The 19,045-nt window shown below is 50.6% G+C and overlaps 1 protein-coding gene across 1 annotated transcript in view; it reads right to left on the minus strand.

Moving 5' to 3' along the window:
- The window catches only part of SHANK2 (SH3 and multiple ankyrin repeat domains 2), a 682,193-nt gene that overhangs the window by 418,550 nt on the left and 244,598 nt on the right, over window positions 1-19,045 (minus strand). Inside the window, exon 11 of the mRNA XM_055271428.2 lies at window positions 8,307-8,373. Coding sequence (XP_055127403.1) covers window positions 8,307-8,373 — 67 coding nt within the window. The remainder of the gene's footprint in view (window positions 1-8,306; window positions 8,374-19,045) is intronic.

Below are 19,045 nucleotides of genomic sequence, written 5' to 3' on the forward strand. Positions count from 1 at the left end.
TGCCCTGACGCCAAAGCATGAGCCAACAGCCTCAAGTTTAAGGGACAGGTCTCGCTTCATCCATATTTCTCCTAAGCTAAGTTGTATAAGACAAGTCTTGCTGAAGACCGTAATGCAGAAACGCCATGATTCCTGAGGCTGACAGTGATAGACAAATGGCAGGTGGAGAACCTGGGGTCCTCCGGTGATCATCTGACACCACCCACCCCCACCCAAGAGGCCAGGAATGGACAAAAGATTCGCCCTGAGGAAAAAGGACTACGGCAGCACCCTGGAAGGTTATGGAGGATATGGGGTGGAGGAAGCCAAGCCACAGAACCTAGAAGCAAGAAGCCACATGGCCACCCACGATCTAAAGCAGAGATCCAGAAATCCCTGGCTTGAGGACTCACGACATCAAACCCAACACAGCCCACTTCCTCCAACTGCCTCCTCTCCTCTGGGCCTCTGAGCTCGGCTGCTCCTGGACTCTGAAAATGTTCCAGTCAGATAAAACACTGCCCTCTCGCAAACACACTCAATCCAGCAACTGATTTGCCAATATGGGTCCCACCCTTGACACCCAAGACCGGGTACCAGGGAAAGCAGGTTTGAGGTCAAGAACAGAGAGTAGGGCCGACCGCAGTGGTTCACACCTGTAATCCCAGGACTTTGGGTGAGGCTGAGGTGGGTGGATCACTGGAGGTCAGGAGTTCAAGACCAGCCTGACCAACATGGTGAAACCCCATCTCTATTAAAAATATAAAAATTAGCTCAGTGCAGCGGCAGGTGCCTGTAATCCCAGCTACTCGGAAGGCTGAGGCAGCAGAATCACTTGAACCTGGGAGGTGGAGGTTGAAGTGAACTGAAACCACTCCACTGCACTCCACCTGGGTAACAGAGGGAGACGCCATCTCAAAACAAAAAAACAAAAAACAAAACAAAAAAAGAGAAAGAGGATGAGAGAAGGGCTGACTTGGAGTGAACAAGAGCTCGGGGAGGAGCCATCCATCCAACATGCATTGCCTGAGGCCCCACCATGCGCCCAGCACAGTGGGGATGGCAGAATTAGATACCACCTGTCCTTGAAGAGGTAACAGCCTGGGAAGACAAAAGTCATGAAGCAATGTGAGTCCCCTAGAGTGGGTGGAATGGTGGTCCTCAAAAAGATGGGCCCAAGTCCTAATCCCTGGGACCTAAACTGCACCCTCATTTGGAAACAGGGTCTTTTCAGGTGTGATGACTTGAAGGATCTCAAGATGAGATCATGCTGGATTTAGGGTGGACTATAAATTCACCCTAAATTCACCCTACGGACTGGAGTCCATATAAGGGAGAGGAGTAGGACCTCTGAGATACACACAGGGGAAGCCATGTGAAGACAGAGGCGGAGGCTGGGGTGATGTATCCACAAGCCCAGGAACTCAGAGGCAAGGAAGGATCCTTCCCCTGGGCCTGCAGAGGAAACCAGCCCTGCCAACACCTTGTTTTTGGACTTCCGGCCTTCAAAACAGTGAGACAGTCAATTCCAGTTGCTTGAAGCCACTCAGTTGGTGGTCATTTGTTGCGGCAGACCCGGGAACTGGGTACACAGCCCATCCCTGGGTCCCGAGCAGGCCTGAGAAAGATGTGGATGAGCAGAAATGCCAGGCAGGTCCTGAGAAGCAGAGGAGGAGCTGGTGCTGGGACGTCCAGCGTGAGACCCACCAGAGGGATTTGAAACCGCAGTTCCTGAGGGCCCCCTGACCACTGAGTCAGACTCTGAGGGTGGCGCTGGGCATGTGCATTCCACACAAGCTCCCCAAGGGACTCGGATGCATGCCAAATCACACAGGCCGCCGGGCACCAGGGGCCTCAGTGGATAGAAAAGGGTTAGGGCAGGCAAATCAAGATGACAGTCAGGACCAGGACCAGGAATGGAGTGGTTCAGAAGCTGTCTTAGGGGTGGATGCCAGCAACAGAGAAGGCTCCTGGAAATGGAGGATGGAGAGAGGGCAGGGGAGGGAGATGCAGCTGGAAGACTGGGGCCAGGACACGGCAGAGTCGGAGCTGCAACAGCCAGAGAAGCAACGTGTGCAGAAAAGCCTGTTTTCCTGAGCGGGTGTGGCATGTGCTCCCATTAAACAGCAACATATTAGTAGCTCACTCCACCTAGGAAGGGTGCACAGGCTCCACCATCCTTCAAACATCACTTTAAGATCTGGGGGGTAGAAGGGGACAGAGGGACATTATCTTCCATGGTCATCCCCTCCCCCAAAGGGCCTGGGACATGCAAATATTTCTGAATCTCCAAATTAGCACAGGGTCTGTGAAAAAGGTTCTCAATGAAGAGTTGTCACCAGGCTGGGCATGATGGCTCATGTCTGTAATGCCAACACTTTCGGAGGCCGAGGCAGGCAGATCACCTGAGGTCAGGAGTTCAAGACCGGCCTGGCCAATATGGTGAAACCCCATCTCTACTAAAAATAGAAAAAAATGGGTCAGGCACGGTAGCTCATGCCCGTAATCCGAGCACTTTTGGAGGCTGAGGCATGTGGATCATGAGGTCAAGAGATTGAGATCAACCTGGCCAACATGGTGAAACCCTGTCTTTACTAAAAAAAAAAAAAAAAAAAAAAAAAAAACAAAAACAGAGGCCAGGCATGGTGGCTCATGCCTGTAATCCCAGTACTTTGGGAGGCTGAGGTGGGCGGATCACCTGAGGTTGGGAGTTTGAGACCAGCCTGACCATCATGGAGAAACACCATCTCTACTAAAAATACAAAATTAGCTGGGCGTGGTGGCGCACACCTGTAATCCTAGCTACTCGGGAGGCTGAGGCAGGAGAATCGCTTGAACCCGGGAGGCAAAGGCTGCGGTGAGCCAAGATCGCACCACTGCATTCCAGCCAGGGCAACAAGAGTGAAACTGTCTCAAAAAAAAAAAAAAAAAATTAGCTGGGCATGGTGGCAGGCGCCTGTAATCACAGCTACTCAGGGGGCTGAAGCAGGAGAATCGCTTGAACCCAGGAGGAGGAGGTTGCAGTGAGCCGAGATTGTGCCACTGCACTCCAGCCTGGGTGACAGAGTGATAGACTCTGCCTCAAAAAAAAAAAAAAAAAAAAAAAAAGAAGAGTTGTCACAGGAAGATGGTGACCACATAGGTGTTTGAGCTGGTGAGAGTGCAGGCGTCTTCAGGACCTGCCATTTCAGGTACCTGACATGTGCAAGTACAGCCTGGGAGAAAGGCTAGCACAGGCAGTCTGCCGTCCTCAGCACACGCGGGCTCCTCTCTAGTCTGGAAGAGACTGGGGCCATATCTTCCTGCTCAGTTGGTGGGAACCACCACCAACGGAGTGGCTTAAAACCACCAGAATTTACTATCTCATAGTTCTGAAGGCCAGAAGTCCAAAATCAATGTGTTGGCAGGGCTGGTTCCTTCTGCTGGTGCTCTGGGTGGACAGCCTCCAAGGTCTCACAGTTGGAATTCTTTCGTTCTGTGATCCCACGGAGGTGACTCTGCAGCACCAAAAGCGTGTCCTCCTCCCTCCCTCTCTCGGTCTCCATCCCCCAGGGCAGAGAGCCAGGCTGCACCTTCCCTCTGAAGGTCTCCTGGGTGACCCTGATGGACCCTCACCCTGACACTGCTAAGAGCATTCTGGGAAGGAGCATTCCAGTGACAACTGAGTAATTCATGGTGGGTGAGAAATGTCACAGAAGACATTCCTCTTTGAAATGTTAATGTGGAAGGTGGAGGAATCTAGGCTTTGCAGAGAAAACAATGGATTCTGTGGGTGAGAAGTTACTCTGAGCCCTGGGTGAGGACAAGGGTGGCCAGGACCAGTTCTGACTAACACATGATGTCTCTGGAAAGCTCAGAGGATAAGCAACTCAAGCCGCCCTGGTGAGAGACCACTGTGAGCTACAAAGGCTTCCCTCGGGGGCTGCTAGGCAGCACAGCCATGAGGCCGGGACCTTAGTCCATCAGTCCATCCGTTCTCAGACAACTCTCTCCAGCCGCCAGACTCCACCCCATGCCGTCTCGAGCATCATCTTCCTCCAGCCCCACCCCTGCCTTCTAAGCACAGCTGGGGAGCTGGCTGGGAGCTGACAAATGCTTAGCTCTAGTAATCCCAGAGCAAGGGAGCCTGGATGAGGAAGCAGAGAGGAGAGACCCCTCTAACTATGGAGGGGGACCACCCCGTTGGTGGTCTGTGGCCCAGGAAGCCTCCTCTTCCCTCCGCCTACCTTCCCAGCTCTGGTTCTAGGCCCAGTCTGTATGAAGCCTCCCCAGCCTGCCCCGTCCCAGTCCACACTGATGCCTGCAGCTCTTGTATGGTGGAAGGTTTTTCTCAGCTTCACCAGGGAGGCAGCGGGGTGTGGTGGTTGAAAGGACAGGTTCTCAAGGTAAGTACTTCAGCATCAGATGGACATGGGGTTGAAATCTGGTTTGCCCAATTCCTCCAGCATGTGGCTTTGGAAAGGTCCTGAATGTAAGATGCCATCTGTGCCCTGCCTGCATCCCCTTGGCACTCACTGTTCCCGGGTATGTGCACTGCTTATCCCCACAGGCCCCTGCAATTCCCCAATTCCCTGATGAGGGTCTTGGTACCCAGAGGGAGCACGCATAGGAGCTAGAACTGGTGGGTAAATACATGAACTGCTTCATAATGCCCAGGCACACCATCTGCAGGTTCCCAGAGGACCCCAGGGGCCTGAGCCTCCGGGGCCCACAGAGTCAACTGCTCATGAACACATGTGTACAGCTGGCACCCTGCCCTTCCCTAACTTCCTTCCCTAAGTCCCTGCTGGTGCTTCCTGTATCACCTCCACAATAAACAACTTGCCCTCAAATCCTCACCTCAAGGTCAGCTTCCAGGGGAGCCCCACCCCAAATGCCATGTTGCTTAGGCTCTTCTTCACATGGAGACCACAACTGCATCTGGACGTGGAGACTTGCATGGTTGTGATGCTGTACGTGAAGTGCTGGCCTGTAGTACTTGGTAAGTGCTAACTGTTTTCATTGTGGTTATTCATTCATTCACCCAGAAGTAGGGCAGCTTTCTTAAACAATGGGCAAAGACCTGCATGCAGGAGTTAGCAAGACCCATGCAGGCAAAAAACACACAAGCTAGTGGGGAAGAGGGCATGAGACCCTTCCCACCACATACCCCGCACCTGGCCCCTGCCAGAGGGGCGATGCAAAGTGGGGGTGACCACAGGAGAGGGGAGAAGCAACGGAGTTCCAACCTACAGGTTTAGTTAAGAAGGCATTAGTTCAGGATTTCACAACAGATTCACCGTGCTTGGATCAATCAACACATTGAGAGGCGTCAGGTTCCTAGAGGACTCACAGCCTCCACACCCTTCATCTCTCTCTCTGGGAAACTTTCAACACAATTGATTTGAATGGCACAGTCTGCATTGATGTCAGTTTGCTAGTTCATAATCACGAACCCTTAGACGACTCAGATGAAACAAGAAGTTTTTTTTTTCTTCTTCTTTGTAGATGCACAAGGAACCGCGTGGGCAAGTACAGATTTTCTAAACTATCCTTTCCCTTTGGGGCCCAGGGAAAGCCCAAAAATCAGGGAACAGACACTGACTCCCTACGTAAGCTGATTGTAAAAGCCAGTCCTGCTTCTTTCCTGCAGAACTGGGGATTTTACAAACATACAGACATGAGAGACTCAAACCTCGATCCTTGCACTTTGAAATATGTTAGTCACATGAGCCTGTGGTGGGTGCCCCCCTCTCTCAATAGGGGGGTGCTGTTTACAGTTAATAATTGATCAGAACAGGTAAAGGGTAATTAAAATGTATTCGCCCAACAAATGGGCATTCCTTTTATAATAATGAAAACCTCTCTGTTCGTAAAGAGGTGTCTGCATCATAAATAGGGAAGGTATTAATAATAATTATATCTCAAAACTGAAAAGACAACAAATGTCTCCCAAGCTAGATTGTGAAATCAACTCGGTGCTTCAACGTAGTTGGAAAGTCATCCTGGTTTTTTTTTTGTTTTGTATTGTTTTTGTTTTTGTTTTGAGATGGAGTTTAGCTCTTGTTGCCCAGGCTGGAGTGCAGTGGTGCAATCTCGGCTCACTGCAACCTCCGCCTCCTGGGTTCAAGCGATTCTCCTGCCTCAGCCTCCTGAGTAGCTGGGATTATAGGTGCCTGCCACCACACCCAGCTAATTTTTGTATTTTTAGTAGAGACAGGGTTTCCCATGTTGGCCAGGCTGGTCTCAAACTCCTGACCTCAGATGATCCACCCGCCTTGGCCTCTCAAAGTGCTGGCATTATAGGCGTGAGAAGCCGCGCCTGGCCCCTCCTGTTTTTGAGTAGGAGGGTTTAGTGGCTGGACCTTACCTTCTCAGAAGGGAGGAAGGGTGGCTGTGACTCCATGGGGCAACGCTTAGGGTCAGGGGTAGCAGCCCCAGTATCTCTCAGCTCCATGTGGAGAGCTGGGATAAGGAAGCCACTTCACCCCTTCCCCTTTGCAGTGCAGGCCCCAGTGAGGGTAGCCCAATGGGGTAGCCCAGAGCTTGTTACCATCCCAGACAACTCAGGATCCGTAGAGCTGGTGGGGGCTCTGCCTCCAGGGGTGCCAGCAACAACCCCTGTCGTCATGGATGGGACCTGTGCTCAGGCTCCCTCACCTCCCTTCTTCACTGTGTGCCCCTGGTCAAGAGAGTCCCACTCCCTTCATAGCAGCTGATATTTTTAGCTCTCAAACCAAAGCTATCCCGTGTGCTGCTCTTTCACATTAGGGAGGTAGCAGGGAGACGGTCTCTGGCATTCTGAGAGCTCAGTTCATTTTCTAAATCATTTTGCAGACTTAACTCATCAATCTCTATAATGCGCTCATGGAGGTGCTGATGCAGCTCTGGCAGAACCCTGGATCTCAGAGCAATTAAGTGATTTGCCCTGGCTCACAGGAGGGACATGCGCGTCAGTGTCAGGCGCAGCCTTTGGGAGGCCCCGAGGTTCTGCACAGGTGCTTGATGATGCAAGCCATGCATCTGGCTCTGCATCTTCGTGCGGTTCTCCAAGGTGGGGTAGGTACCGGCCGTGGTGGACTTAGGGCACACATGCCACACAGTAAAGCCTCGACAGCCAAACACAGTTCTGCTTTCCCTGATGCCAAAAATGATATGAGGGGCACAGGCAATAAACGACACCCAGGAGTACCCCCCTGACCCCTTTGATGGGGTGATGCCATCTTCGAAAGCTCACCACTGCCGGTCCAATGGGACTGCTCCCCGCTGCAGGTCCTGTGAAAGCGCGGGGCTGGAGGAAACAGGCCAGTGGGCTCGTCCAAGTTGCAAGACTGGGCCCAGCTGATGGCAGGGCGATGGGAGAGAGGAGGAGCCCCAGAGACTGTCCTCCTGGTTGGCACAAGGGGTACTAAAAAGGGGAATGGCCATCAGCACAACTGCGGAGGAAGTGAAGCAGAGGCAACCAGAGGGGAGCCGAGAGGATGCCACTGGCACTCTCTCCACCCTCATCGGGTCGCCAGCTCTTTGCCTAAATAGAAGCATGGATGTTACGGCACCTTCCAATAAACACATCCAAATCAGCTGCAAATTAATTTGTTTCAGCAATCAAAAGCTGTGCCCTACATCCATTGCTTGATGCTTAGCACATTCTCCAGTTTGATTTCTTTTCTTTTTAGATTTTTAAAAAAGATGTCATATTTTTAGAGCAGTTTTAGGTTCACAGTAAAACCAAGCAGAAGGAATACAGCTTACCCAGAGAGCCCCTGCCCGTCACGTTCAGTCTCCCCAGTCATCAACACCCCCCTGGAGTGGGCCATTTGTTACAACTGAGAGCCTACAGTGTCACTCGAAGTCCACAGTTTACATTAGCGTTCACTCTTGGGCTTGTACATTCTACCAGTTTGGACAAATGCGTAACGACATGTATCAATTTTTATCATTAATTGGGAAAATCAGATACATACATCAGATAGGGAATCCTAGAGCCAACCCTTAGCATAAATTAAACACTTCCTGTTCCTCTCCCCATTTTACTAAATCAATGATGTTCACGTGGAAAGAAACCTTGCAACAGGGACTGGGGACTGTCAGAAGAGATCAGAACATCATCCTTCTAGAGACGCACGTTTCAGACGGCCTAACCTCTAAGGTCTTCCTTAGCCCCATCCCCACTATAAGTTAAAAAAAGTTAAGACCAGACACAGAAAATGGGCTAATACTATGTTAAGTTTTGCTAAAAGCAGGCTCTAAACCAATCTTAGGAGCATTTTAAAAAGCTGGTGAGTGACTGATTCCTCAGAGCATCTCCAAACCAAATCCCACCACAGTTTATCCACGTGCCTACTCACCAATGTCTGTTTCCTTGTGGTTCTTGATGTATTCTGCCAGCTCAAAGTTGCCTGCTATTATGGCCACCTGCAAAGTGAAAATCACATTAAGTTAAGTGTCATCTGCAGAACAATGATTTCTGCATATACTATTATATCATTGAAGGCCTAACACCAAAAGGAGTCCAATCAGAACTCTTAAAATGGCAGCTGCGATATCTATCAACACTCATCTGCTCACCTTGCCAACTACCACACTTGCTTCTCTCAAAGCAGTTGGCTGTTTTATGATGATAAGGTTGTCATTGCTCTACAACCTATATGAGTGGGGGCCTCTGTCCAGAGGCATGTGGGGCAAATTACCCAGAGAGCAGCTGAGGATTCAACCAGGCCTGAGTCTGGAAATCTCCCCATTGACTATGTTCTGTGTACCCACGGGGCTTGATTGGTTCCAGCTCTCATACCCTGGAGCCCTGTTTATCTGATTAGATGCATGCCAATCTACATAACTGGAGAGAGGGGGAAACCTCAAAAAAAAAGCATTCAAACTCATCAGATTTCAGTTTTGTGGGAAAAATTCTACCCATAGATGTATGCACAGCCAGATGGGTGGCACCAAAAACCATCACCTACAGGAAATTGTTCCAACTGAGGCCCTACAGATCTGTTGCCTAAAGATGCATGATCTTTGATATGGGAGAGCAGCCAGGCAGGTAAAGCCAAGTATCCTAGGATGGCCATGGAGACCCATAAGGAAGGCCAGGATCAGAGACCACATGGACAAGGCACACAGTGCCTCAGAAGGAAAGACCATGAGCTCAGGGCCAATGCATATAACCCACAAAAGAGCCAGGCATTCAGATGCCAGCCTGGAGAAATACACATACGTCTACAATGCGCTGATGTCAAGTCATAATGTAAGTGGACCTTATCTAATCAGCTGGGGGCCTTATGAGCAGAAATTGAGGTTTCCTACGGAAGAAGATTTTCCTTAAGACTGAGGCATCAACTCCTGCCTGAGTTTCCAGCCTTACCTACTGATTTCAAATTGGCCAACCTCATAATCATATGAGCCAATTCTTTACAATAAATTATAAACAAATGCAGACCTTAGTGCCAGGAGTGGGGTGTGGCTGTTAACAAATATGTATAACACCTTCCCAACATGGGCTTACTTCATTTGTTTAATTTAAGTCAACCTTTCTTCTTGTGTGTATGAGGTGATCTGGTAAGGTAAGGTGGGTGATTTTTGGTTTTGTGTTTTTTCTTACTTAGGGCATCTGTAGGCCTAAAAGGACCTTTCCTTTAGGTCATATTCCTCAGAAAGTCTTTGCTCTTCTGTTTTTATTTTGTTTTTCTTAAAGAATATTTTTAAAGCTCAAATTTGTGTAATAATTTAGGACTTTATTTAGAATTATTGGCTGTTGGCAGCAGCAGGCTATTCTGAAATGTCTCATAATATACATACACACACACACTTTTTTTTTTTTTTTTTTTTTTTGGCAGGGTCTTGCTCTGTCATCCAGGCTGGAGTGCAGTGATGTGATCTTGGCTCACTGCAATCTCTGCCTCCCAGGCTCAAGTGATTCTTGTGCCTCAGCCCCCTGAGTATCTGGAATTACAGGCATGTGCCACCATGTCTGGCTAATTTATATATATATATATTTTTTTTTTTTTTTTTTTTTTTTTTTTTTTTAGAGATAGGGTTTTGCCATGTTGTCCAGGATGGTCTCAAACTCTTGGCCTCAAGTGATCAGCCTGCCTCCCAAAGTGCTGAGATTACAGGCATGAGCCACTGTGCCTGGCCAAACATATATATATACACACACACACACACACACACACATATTTTAATAAATATGGTGTTGGTGAAAAAAACCAAATATCTAAAAATATTATGGAAATGCTTTGGAACTTGGTAATGATTACAGGCTGGAAGAGTTTTGAGGTGCATGCTGGAAATATGAATGTTAGAATGATTCTGCTGAGATATCAGATGGAGATGAAGAACACGTTACTGGAAACTGGAGGAAAAGTGATGCTCGTTCTAAAGTGGCAAAGAACTTGGCTCAAGTGTGTTCTAGTATTTTTGTGGAAGGTAGACTGTGTGAGCGATAAAATCAGATATTTAGCTGAGGAGATTTCTACGCAAAGTGTTGAAGGAGCAGCTGCAACCTCCTGACTGCTTATAGTAAAATGCAACAGGAGAGAGATGAATTGAAGAAGGAATTGTTAAGCAAAAAGGAACCAGAGCTTGAAGATTTGGAAGATTCTCAGTCTATCCATACGGCAAAAAGTGAAAAAGCCTATCCACACTGCAACAAAACGAACACCGAGGGTATGGCTGGAACATCACTTGATAATGTAAGGGATTATAAGAGCAGGAACACTGCCAGTTTGAATGGAAGGGGATGGAGATAAGAAAAATGAAAGAAGACTCTCAGACTTCTTGGATTTGACAGAAGAGGGTGACAGAGCTCTCTGGTCACAAATGTGTGCTACTCTTCAGGAAGAAGACAAAATAACCCTGAAAGGAATTCAGAGATCATCAGATCCACCCCTTGGTTTCAACAGTTAGATGGTCTCTGCCCAAAGACTTGTGGGCAGGACCACAGGGCAGAGTTGTGAGGTGAGATGGTTAGGCTTTATGTCTCCACCCAAATCTCATCTTGAATTATAATCCCCATAATCCCCATGTGTCGAGGGAGGGACCTGGTGGGAGGTAATTGAATCATGGGGGTGGTTTCCCCATGCTGTTCTCGTGATAGTGAGTGAGTTCTCATGAGATCTGATGGTTTTACAAGTGTCTGGCATTTCCCGTATGACACTCATTCTCTCTCCTGCTGCCCTGTGAAGAGGTGCCTTATGTCATGATTGTAAGATTCCTGAGGGCTCCCCAGCCATGCGGAACTGTGCATCGATTAAACCTCTTTTCTTTATAAATCACCCAGTCTCAGGGATTTCTTCATAGCAGTGTGAGAATGGACTAAGATGTTGGGGAAGCCTCCTGAGTGGTGGCTTCCCTTGGGCATGAAGGTAGAAAAGGTGGCTTTAGAGATAAGCATGTCTCCAGGCCACATTCAGAGAGACAGAAGCTGAGGTGCCCTCCTCCCAAAAGGGGATCATCTCTTCCTACAGCCCACCTCCAACTCAGCTTTGGGAACTCGACTTGGGCGATGTGGACCCATGCCCTGGCCTGCTCTGAGCCAAACATTTACTTCTCCAGGCCCCTGATGGTTGTGCTGGCTCCAGGATGGCACTAGGCCTCTCTGCCCACAAGGCCCAGGCACCTCTCCTGCATTCCTACAGACCAGCCCTTGCCGAATGCCTGAGGTGAAACTGGCGGAGTGATGCTGCCACAGAGGTGGAGGGCATGGGCTCTGGCCTGCGCTGCCTGGGTGTAAATCCAGACTTGTACTATGTGACACCAGGCATTATGTGTAATCCACAAACCTAGGTTTTCTCATCTGTGAAATGGGTTTGGTGTGTGGATTTATTGAGATCTCACAAGTAAAGGTTTAGAGCAGTGCCTGGCATGTGGCCAATCAACCCTAAAAAAGTATGCTATGGGCCGGGCACTGTGGCTCACATCTGTAATACTAGCACTTTGGGAGGCTGAGGCGGGCAGATCACTAGGTCAAGAGATGGAGACCATCCTGGCCAGCATGGTGAAACCCCATCTCTACTAAAAATACAAAAATTAGCTGGGCGTGGTAGCATGCACCTGTAGTCTCAGCTATTTGGGAAGCTGAGGCAGGAGAATCACTTGCACTTGGGAGGTGGAGACTGCAGTGAGCCAAGATCATGCCACTGCACTCCAGGCTCAGTGACAGAGTGAGACCCGGTCTCAAAAAAAAAAAAAAAAAAAAGTTTGCTATGATTAGAAAAGTGATGACTATGTCTTCAAACACTGCAGACTGCTCATTGTAAAGGTAACCCACCCCCCAGGTCACCCAGCGCCCCACAAAAATGCACAGTCAGATACACACAAGTGCACACCCACGTCTGCACTTGAACACACACCTAGGACAGCTGCTGAAATAACACGCACGTGGACCATCCCCTAGTGATTCCAGGATTCTCCTTCCAAAGAAAAGCCCTAGGAGCTTAAGCCCAGGCACCTCCCTGCTGGTCTAAAGGACTCAGCTCACAGTGCAAATGAGAACAATGCAAACATTTACTTGTGATCATTGCCTGACTGTTTCTCCCCTTGATGATTTCAAGGCCTAGAAAATCCTCCTGGCAGAAAGCCTGCTGCCTGTCCTCTGGCACAGCCTGCCCTATGCTTGGCTTATCATGGGTTCCCAGTAAAAGTCTTCTGGGAGAAGGAAGAGGGAACTGGGTCTTATGTGATGTCTCAGCATTGCTCAGTGTTGTCCAGCTGGTGTCAGGCTGCTGGTCTGGATGCATGAGGAAGGCAGAGTGTGGGGTCTGTCTCTGTAGCTGCAGGTGTGCACAGCAGCGAAAAGAATACTCACAGCAGAGACACAGCCGGGGCTCAGGTGCCACACGCTGCTCTGAGTGAGTTCCCAGGAGAGACCTCTTTTGATTTTAACTGCTCTATGAAATGGGCACCATTATCTCTATTCAACAGAGGGGGAAAGTGAGGCACAGAGAGATAAGGAACTTGTTCCACATCACAGTCAGCACTGAAGCCAAGATATTCACTCAAGCCGTTTGGGTTCAAACTCTTCATCTAATCACCTTAGCATATAATATGCTGTCATTTTCATGGACTGTGGCATTTTTTTAAAAAGTTATGATATAATCACAGGTCAAACACCTTTGTAAAAAATAGAAGCACAAGAAACAACAAATGACAAATTATCCTTGAGGGTTATGACAAGCCACACTCAGGCTGGGCACCCACAGAATCTTCTATGGTGAAAAGTGCCCTGCACAGGGGAAGGACAAGTCCTGTAAGAACGGACGCTGCTTTGTCCAGGTTTTTCAGAGCCCTAGAGGCCTGGAGGGGAGCCAGTGAAGAAATGAGAACTCTGCTCTCTACAGTTCGCCTGTTTTTCCCCCATTAATTCAACTGTCCTCCTCCTTTCTTGTTTCAGTTAACATTTCGGTAATACAGACAGATGCCTGCCTGCAGGGTACGGCCATAATGCAACCTTGAGAGGGAAATGTTAGGGTTTAAAAAAACTGAGAGCAGGAAGGAGCCCCTCACCCCCACGGGATGCAAAGAGACTTCCTGTCGCCTCCCTTCGCAAGCCATTGCCAGCTTTAGAATACCGGGAGAAGGAGCACCTGGCGGGGGTTACAGCTCAGGCAAAGGTTTGGAGGATGGATGTCAGACGTGGTGAATGTGCCAGCAAGACAGGCAAGATGGATGTGTGGAGGGAGGAAGGTCAGAGGTCAGCACAGAAGGCACCGACTGGCAGGTCATGGCAGGAATCCACATGTGAAGCAAAGGGAACCCTGGCTTCTGTAGTGAGGAGGTGACAAGAAACCATGGCCCTGGGAGGCATCTGGGGACAGACAACACCAGGGAGCCCTGAAAAACAGCAACAGGCAAGATGTCTCCATGGCCAGGGCCCAGCCGGCACCCTTGGACAGACAGGAGGCTGGGAGAATTCAGACGATGGGCAGCCAGTTCTGTGCCACGCCACTGGACAGCAGAGCAGCAGGCGGCCACCTGGGCAGTGTCACTGCACCACACTGGGCATTCGTATGAGACGCCTCACTGGCATTCTAAATCATCCTAATTCTCACTTCCGTGTCTGCTGGCTGGGAAGGAGGAAGGCCTTTTATGGACATTTAAACAAGAGTTATATAACACAAAGCAACAGTCTGTTTCTCTTCTGTGGATCTCAAAGGAAAGGGAGGGGCAGGGCCTCCAGGGAAGATGCAGAGGGCGTCCTCCCTCGCTAGCCTCTCTCAGCCAAGTGTGGGGCCGAGGTCCCAGCTCCTGCCACCTCCCCACCTGTCTCTCTCAGAGCTGGGCTTTCTTGCTGTGCCCTTGCGGTCTGCCTCCCAGGCGGCTCCCCTTAGCTCTTGCCCCAAGACAGAGTTAGCATCACTTTCCAGAGCATTTGCTGTGACCTTATGATTGACATCCTGCATTTGAAGTGTGATCTACAGTTCCAGGCAGCATCGATGGCTGAAGTTTTGTGTGATGAGGGCACCACAGGATGAGTTCTTGTGGGAATCACCCCCAGTTGTAAGTCCTCGCTGCCCTAAACTGGGTTTTCCTGGAATGAAGCAATCCTGGAATGAGATGAGGACATTTTGCTCGTCCTGACAAAGCCCCCTCCAAGAGTTGGCACTGGGATTAACAAGTAGAGGAAAGCAGATGGACACCCTGCCAGGAGCCCTCTCTGCCCTTGGCACTCAGGGCCTCAGGGACACCTAAAGATGCAGGAATGTCAAGAGGGAGCCCACAGTTTTTTTTCAACAGCAGCCACTCTGCAAGGCAGTGCATATCAGTAGCCAAGCCCAGGAGGAAGCACGGCCCCCCTCCACTGATCTACCAGCTGGGGAAGAAGGGGGAGTTTCCGCCTATTCTCCTAACTCAAGAATTGACAACCATCTCCTCCTTAGCACCTTAAACGCTAACTTAGCTGGCTGGGCTCAGTGGCTCATGCCTCTAATCCCAGCACTTTGGGAAGCTGAGGTGAGTGGATCACCTGAGGTCAGGAGTTTGAGACTAGCCTTCCCAACATGGTGAATCCCCATCTTTACTAAAAATACAAAAATTAGCTGTGCGTGGTGGCTGGTGCCTGTAATCCCAGCTACTCGGGAGTCCGAAGCAGAATTGCTTGAACCCGGGAGGTGGAGGTTGCAGTGAGCCGAGATTGCACCACTGCACTCCAGGCTGGGTGACAGAGCGAGACTCTGTCTCAAAATAAAATAAAATAAAATAAAATAAAATAAAATAAAATAAAATAAAATAATAAAATAAAATAACATTATCTTAGTCTCAAGCTTTGAAGCACATCTTCGAAGCCTATAATATGACAATCACAGCCCACTAGGACTTAGGATCACAGAAAGACTGGGGACTCGATCCATCACACTCATCATTGGCAAGCATCACTGGGAAAGACAGTAGAGGCGCCCAGGGCTTGTCCACGAGGGGCTGGGGCCCTGGGGCTCGAGGTTGGTCCAGACCCCTGCCACACACTCTGTGCATGACCACTGGCTGGAAGCCCTGATTGTGGAGCCCTGTTGTCTCTTCTGCCACCTGCATTGCAACACCGCAGAGACTTCCTGTCCCCTCTCTTCTTAAGCCATTGTCCAGCTTTGGAGTACCAGGAGAAGGTGCTGCATGCCAGATGCAAAGCCCTGCAAAGCCGGTGAAAACGCCACCTGCACATCTTCCTAGAGCCCTGAGCTCTGCCAAGCCCCAAACCCTCCTTCTCCCCAAAATGCAGCACTTTGATGCTGTGTAAGCAGGTAAGGCCCATTCCAGGAGCAGCACCCCAAATTCCCAACACAGACCCTCGTACCTAGTGCTTCCTCCAATCCCCTAATCTGTATTAGACAGCCCCTGCTATCCACCTAGTACTTGCACCCACCCCATCAAGGACACCTGTAGACTTCATGGGGGCACCTGTTCCTCGCTTGCTGTTGCCTGCCCCACAAACTCAGAAACAAACCACTCAAGTAGTAAGTGGTGAGACGGATCAGACCACCACAAGGTGGGTGCCTGGTAATTATCTGAGTCTCATGCCAAAGGACAGTGCTCGGTGCACACAGGGCCTGAGTGTGTTCAGGAGGTGCAGGCAGGCTAGGGGCTGGTGAGCACAGCAGATGAAGCTACATGCTCAGCTCCCGTGGGTGGTGTGGACTGCAATCCCATGCCATCATCTAAAAAGCTGTACCCTCGGCCTCTGAGGAACTTAAAGACCAACACAGGTGCCATGGCTTGGCTCTGTGTCCCCACCCAAATCTCATCTCATAGCTCCCATAATTCCCACGTGTTGTGGGAGGGACCTGGTGGGAGATCTGATGGTTTTTAATGGAGTCTAACTCTGTCACCCAGGCTGGAGTGCAGTGGTGCGATCTTGGCTCACTGCAACCTCCACCTCCCAAAGGTTCAAGTGATTCTCCTGCCTCAGCCTCCCAAGTAGCTGGGATTACAGGCACCTGCCACCACACCTGGCTAATTTTTCTATTAGTAGAGATGCGGTTTCACCATGTTGGGCAGGCTGGTCTTGAACTCCTGACCTCAAGTAATCTGCCCATATCAGGCTCCCAAAGTGCTGGGAGTACGGGCATGAGCCATCATGCCCAGTCAATCTGATCGTTTTAAAAAGGGGAGTTTCTCTGCACAAGCTCTCTTTGCCTGCCGCCATCCATGTAAGATGTGACTTGCCCCTCCTTGCCTTCCACCAGGATTGTGAGGCCTCCCCAGCCATGTAGAACTGTAAGTCCATTAAACCTTTTTCTTCCCAGTCTCAGGTATGTCTTTATCGGCAGCGTGAAAACGGACTAATACAGCGGGGAAATGCGAGGAACAGCCTGGGTGCTCTTAGGCATGGCATGGTCTCAGGATGGCGGAAGGCGGAGTGAGGTGGTGCCAGGAGCAAGGATGGCCCCACAGGGACTCGGGACCTGGACGGGCTTGATGGTGGGAAATGAGCCAGCCAGACAGGCAGGCGAGGAGGACCTGGGGCTGTCTGGTTGGTCCTCGCCACAGTTCTCCGAGGATCTGAATTCCACTGCTCCTATTACATCAGGCAACCCCTTTCAAGACAGCTCCCTAGACAGCTCCAGCACCGTGTACAAAATACCTCTCCTGAGCTCAAGCCACTCACCCGCCCACCCTTCACTGAACACCACAAAGTGCCACATCCTATACCACCTAGCACTGAACTTGGCCTGCTGTGATGCTCTTCCTGCTTCGTGTAAGCCTGCATTCTGAATGACGAAATGACTCTCCCTGAGCCCAGGGGCTGTGCAGATTTCTGCCGTGGTCTGGATATTTGAGGCCCCCTCCGAATTCATGTGTTGAAATGGAAGCCCCAGTGTGAGGGTGTTAGGAGCTGGGGCCTTTGGGAGGTGATGAGGTCATGAGGGTGGAGCCCTCATAAATGAGATTAGTGCCCTTGGAAAAGAGGCCGCAGAGAGAGCCTTGCCCCTTCTGCCACGTGAGGACACAGCAAGAAGACCGCCGTCCGGGAAGTGGGCCCTCATCAGACAGCCCATCTGCTGGCCCTTGATCTTGAACTCACAGCCTCTGGAGCTATAACAGATCCATGCCTATTGTTTATATGCCACCCAGTTTACGTTTCTTTTTTTTTTTTTTTTTTTGAGGTGGAGTTTCGCTCTTGTCACCCAGGCTTGAGTGCAGTGGCACGATCTTCAGTCACTGCAGCCTCCACCTCCTGGGTTCAAGTGATTCTCCTGCCTCAGCCTCCTATGTAGCTGGGATTACAGGCGCATGCCACCATGCCTGGCTAATTTTTTGTATTTTTAGTAGAGACAGGGTTTCACCATGCTGGCCAGGCTGATCTCAAACTCCTGACCTCAAGTAATCCGCCGGCCTCGGCCTCCCAAAGTGCCGGGATTACAGGATTGCACCTAGCTCATTTTATGGTATTTTGTGATGACAGCCTGAACAAACAGAGACAGCGCCCAGCCTGTTGCACCTGTCACCCAGGCCAGCCCTGGGCTCCGACAAGGTGCCCCAAAGCCCTGCCTTCCTGCTCGGGGCTGGGACACAGGCAGCACATGGGAATGCTCTTCACAGTGGTGAGGACGCCACGGAGCAGGACTGTCACCTTTGAGGGTGGCTCTCGGGTGGCCAGGGCCCTGGAGAGGCTGTGGACTTGCTGCGGTGCCCACAGTGTGACCTGTTCCCTGACGTCAAGAGGTAGATCCCAGGCAAGAATGGAGGCCACCTCTCTCCTCATCACTTGTTCAACAAGCTCCTGGGATCCGCAGCCAGAACTCGGAGGAAAGCCACTCCACTGCCCTGACGAAGCCTCCTTCTCTTGCCAAAACGAAATGTGCCTCCCGACACAGAGCTATTTAGAGGCGGCTCTGTGATCCTGACACCTCCTCGCCGTAACTGGAAAATGGCTCCTCGGAAAGGCACGAGGGAAACTGAGCGCTTGGGATGTCCCCGTCTTTGTTTCCTTCCAGATAACAGTGCGTCATCTATTTCAGACTCCTGTGGCAACTCAGGAAGCCACTGATGCCCAAAGAACCCAGGGCCTGGTAAGAATGTTTTAATTACAGGCATCCTCCAAGCACGGCAGGGAGTGGGCCTGGGCTCCTGGCTCACCAAGGTCAGGGGTCGCCGAGTTCCCCTGCAAACTTCAAGGGAATCTCTGCCCATCTCCAGGCTAAAGCCCAGAATCTGGAGAGGCAGTTGAGGCCTCTGTGGTTCCAGAACAGCTCCCTGGGGCTTTGCTAAAACCCCATACGGGGCCAGGGCCTTTGCAAATCGATGTGTATTACCCAGAAGCCCCTGGTTGCTCTGGGACTTCACACCTAACTTGACAGGGCTGACCAGATAGAGCCAGGGCTGACTCAAGCAACGTCCACACCTCCTGAAGTGCCGGCTCAGGGGCGTCGTGGGCCAGGACTCCCGGCCAGAGGAAGCAACTGGGGACTGGGAAGCTGTTGTAGGAGCAGTTCCATGCCGGGTGACCCAGTGAGCCTCCCAGGTTAGAGGAGGACCCTGAGCATTTGAGTAAGACTTGCCTGGGTCTCCTCTGCCGGTATCCCCAGAGGCTGGGGATGAAACAGCCCCTCAGTCCCACAGAAGGTAGAGCAGGTCCAGCCCTCAGCACCCCTCCCAC

The sequence above is a fragment of the Symphalangus syndactylus genome, chromosome 1 (genome assembly GCF_028878055.3).
Source record: "Symphalangus syndactylus isolate Jambi chromosome 1, NHGRI_mSymSyn1-v2.1_pri, whole genome shotgun sequence".
Lineage (NCBI taxonomy): Eukaryota > Metazoa > Chordata > Mammalia > Primates > Hylobatidae > Symphalangus > Symphalangus syndactylus.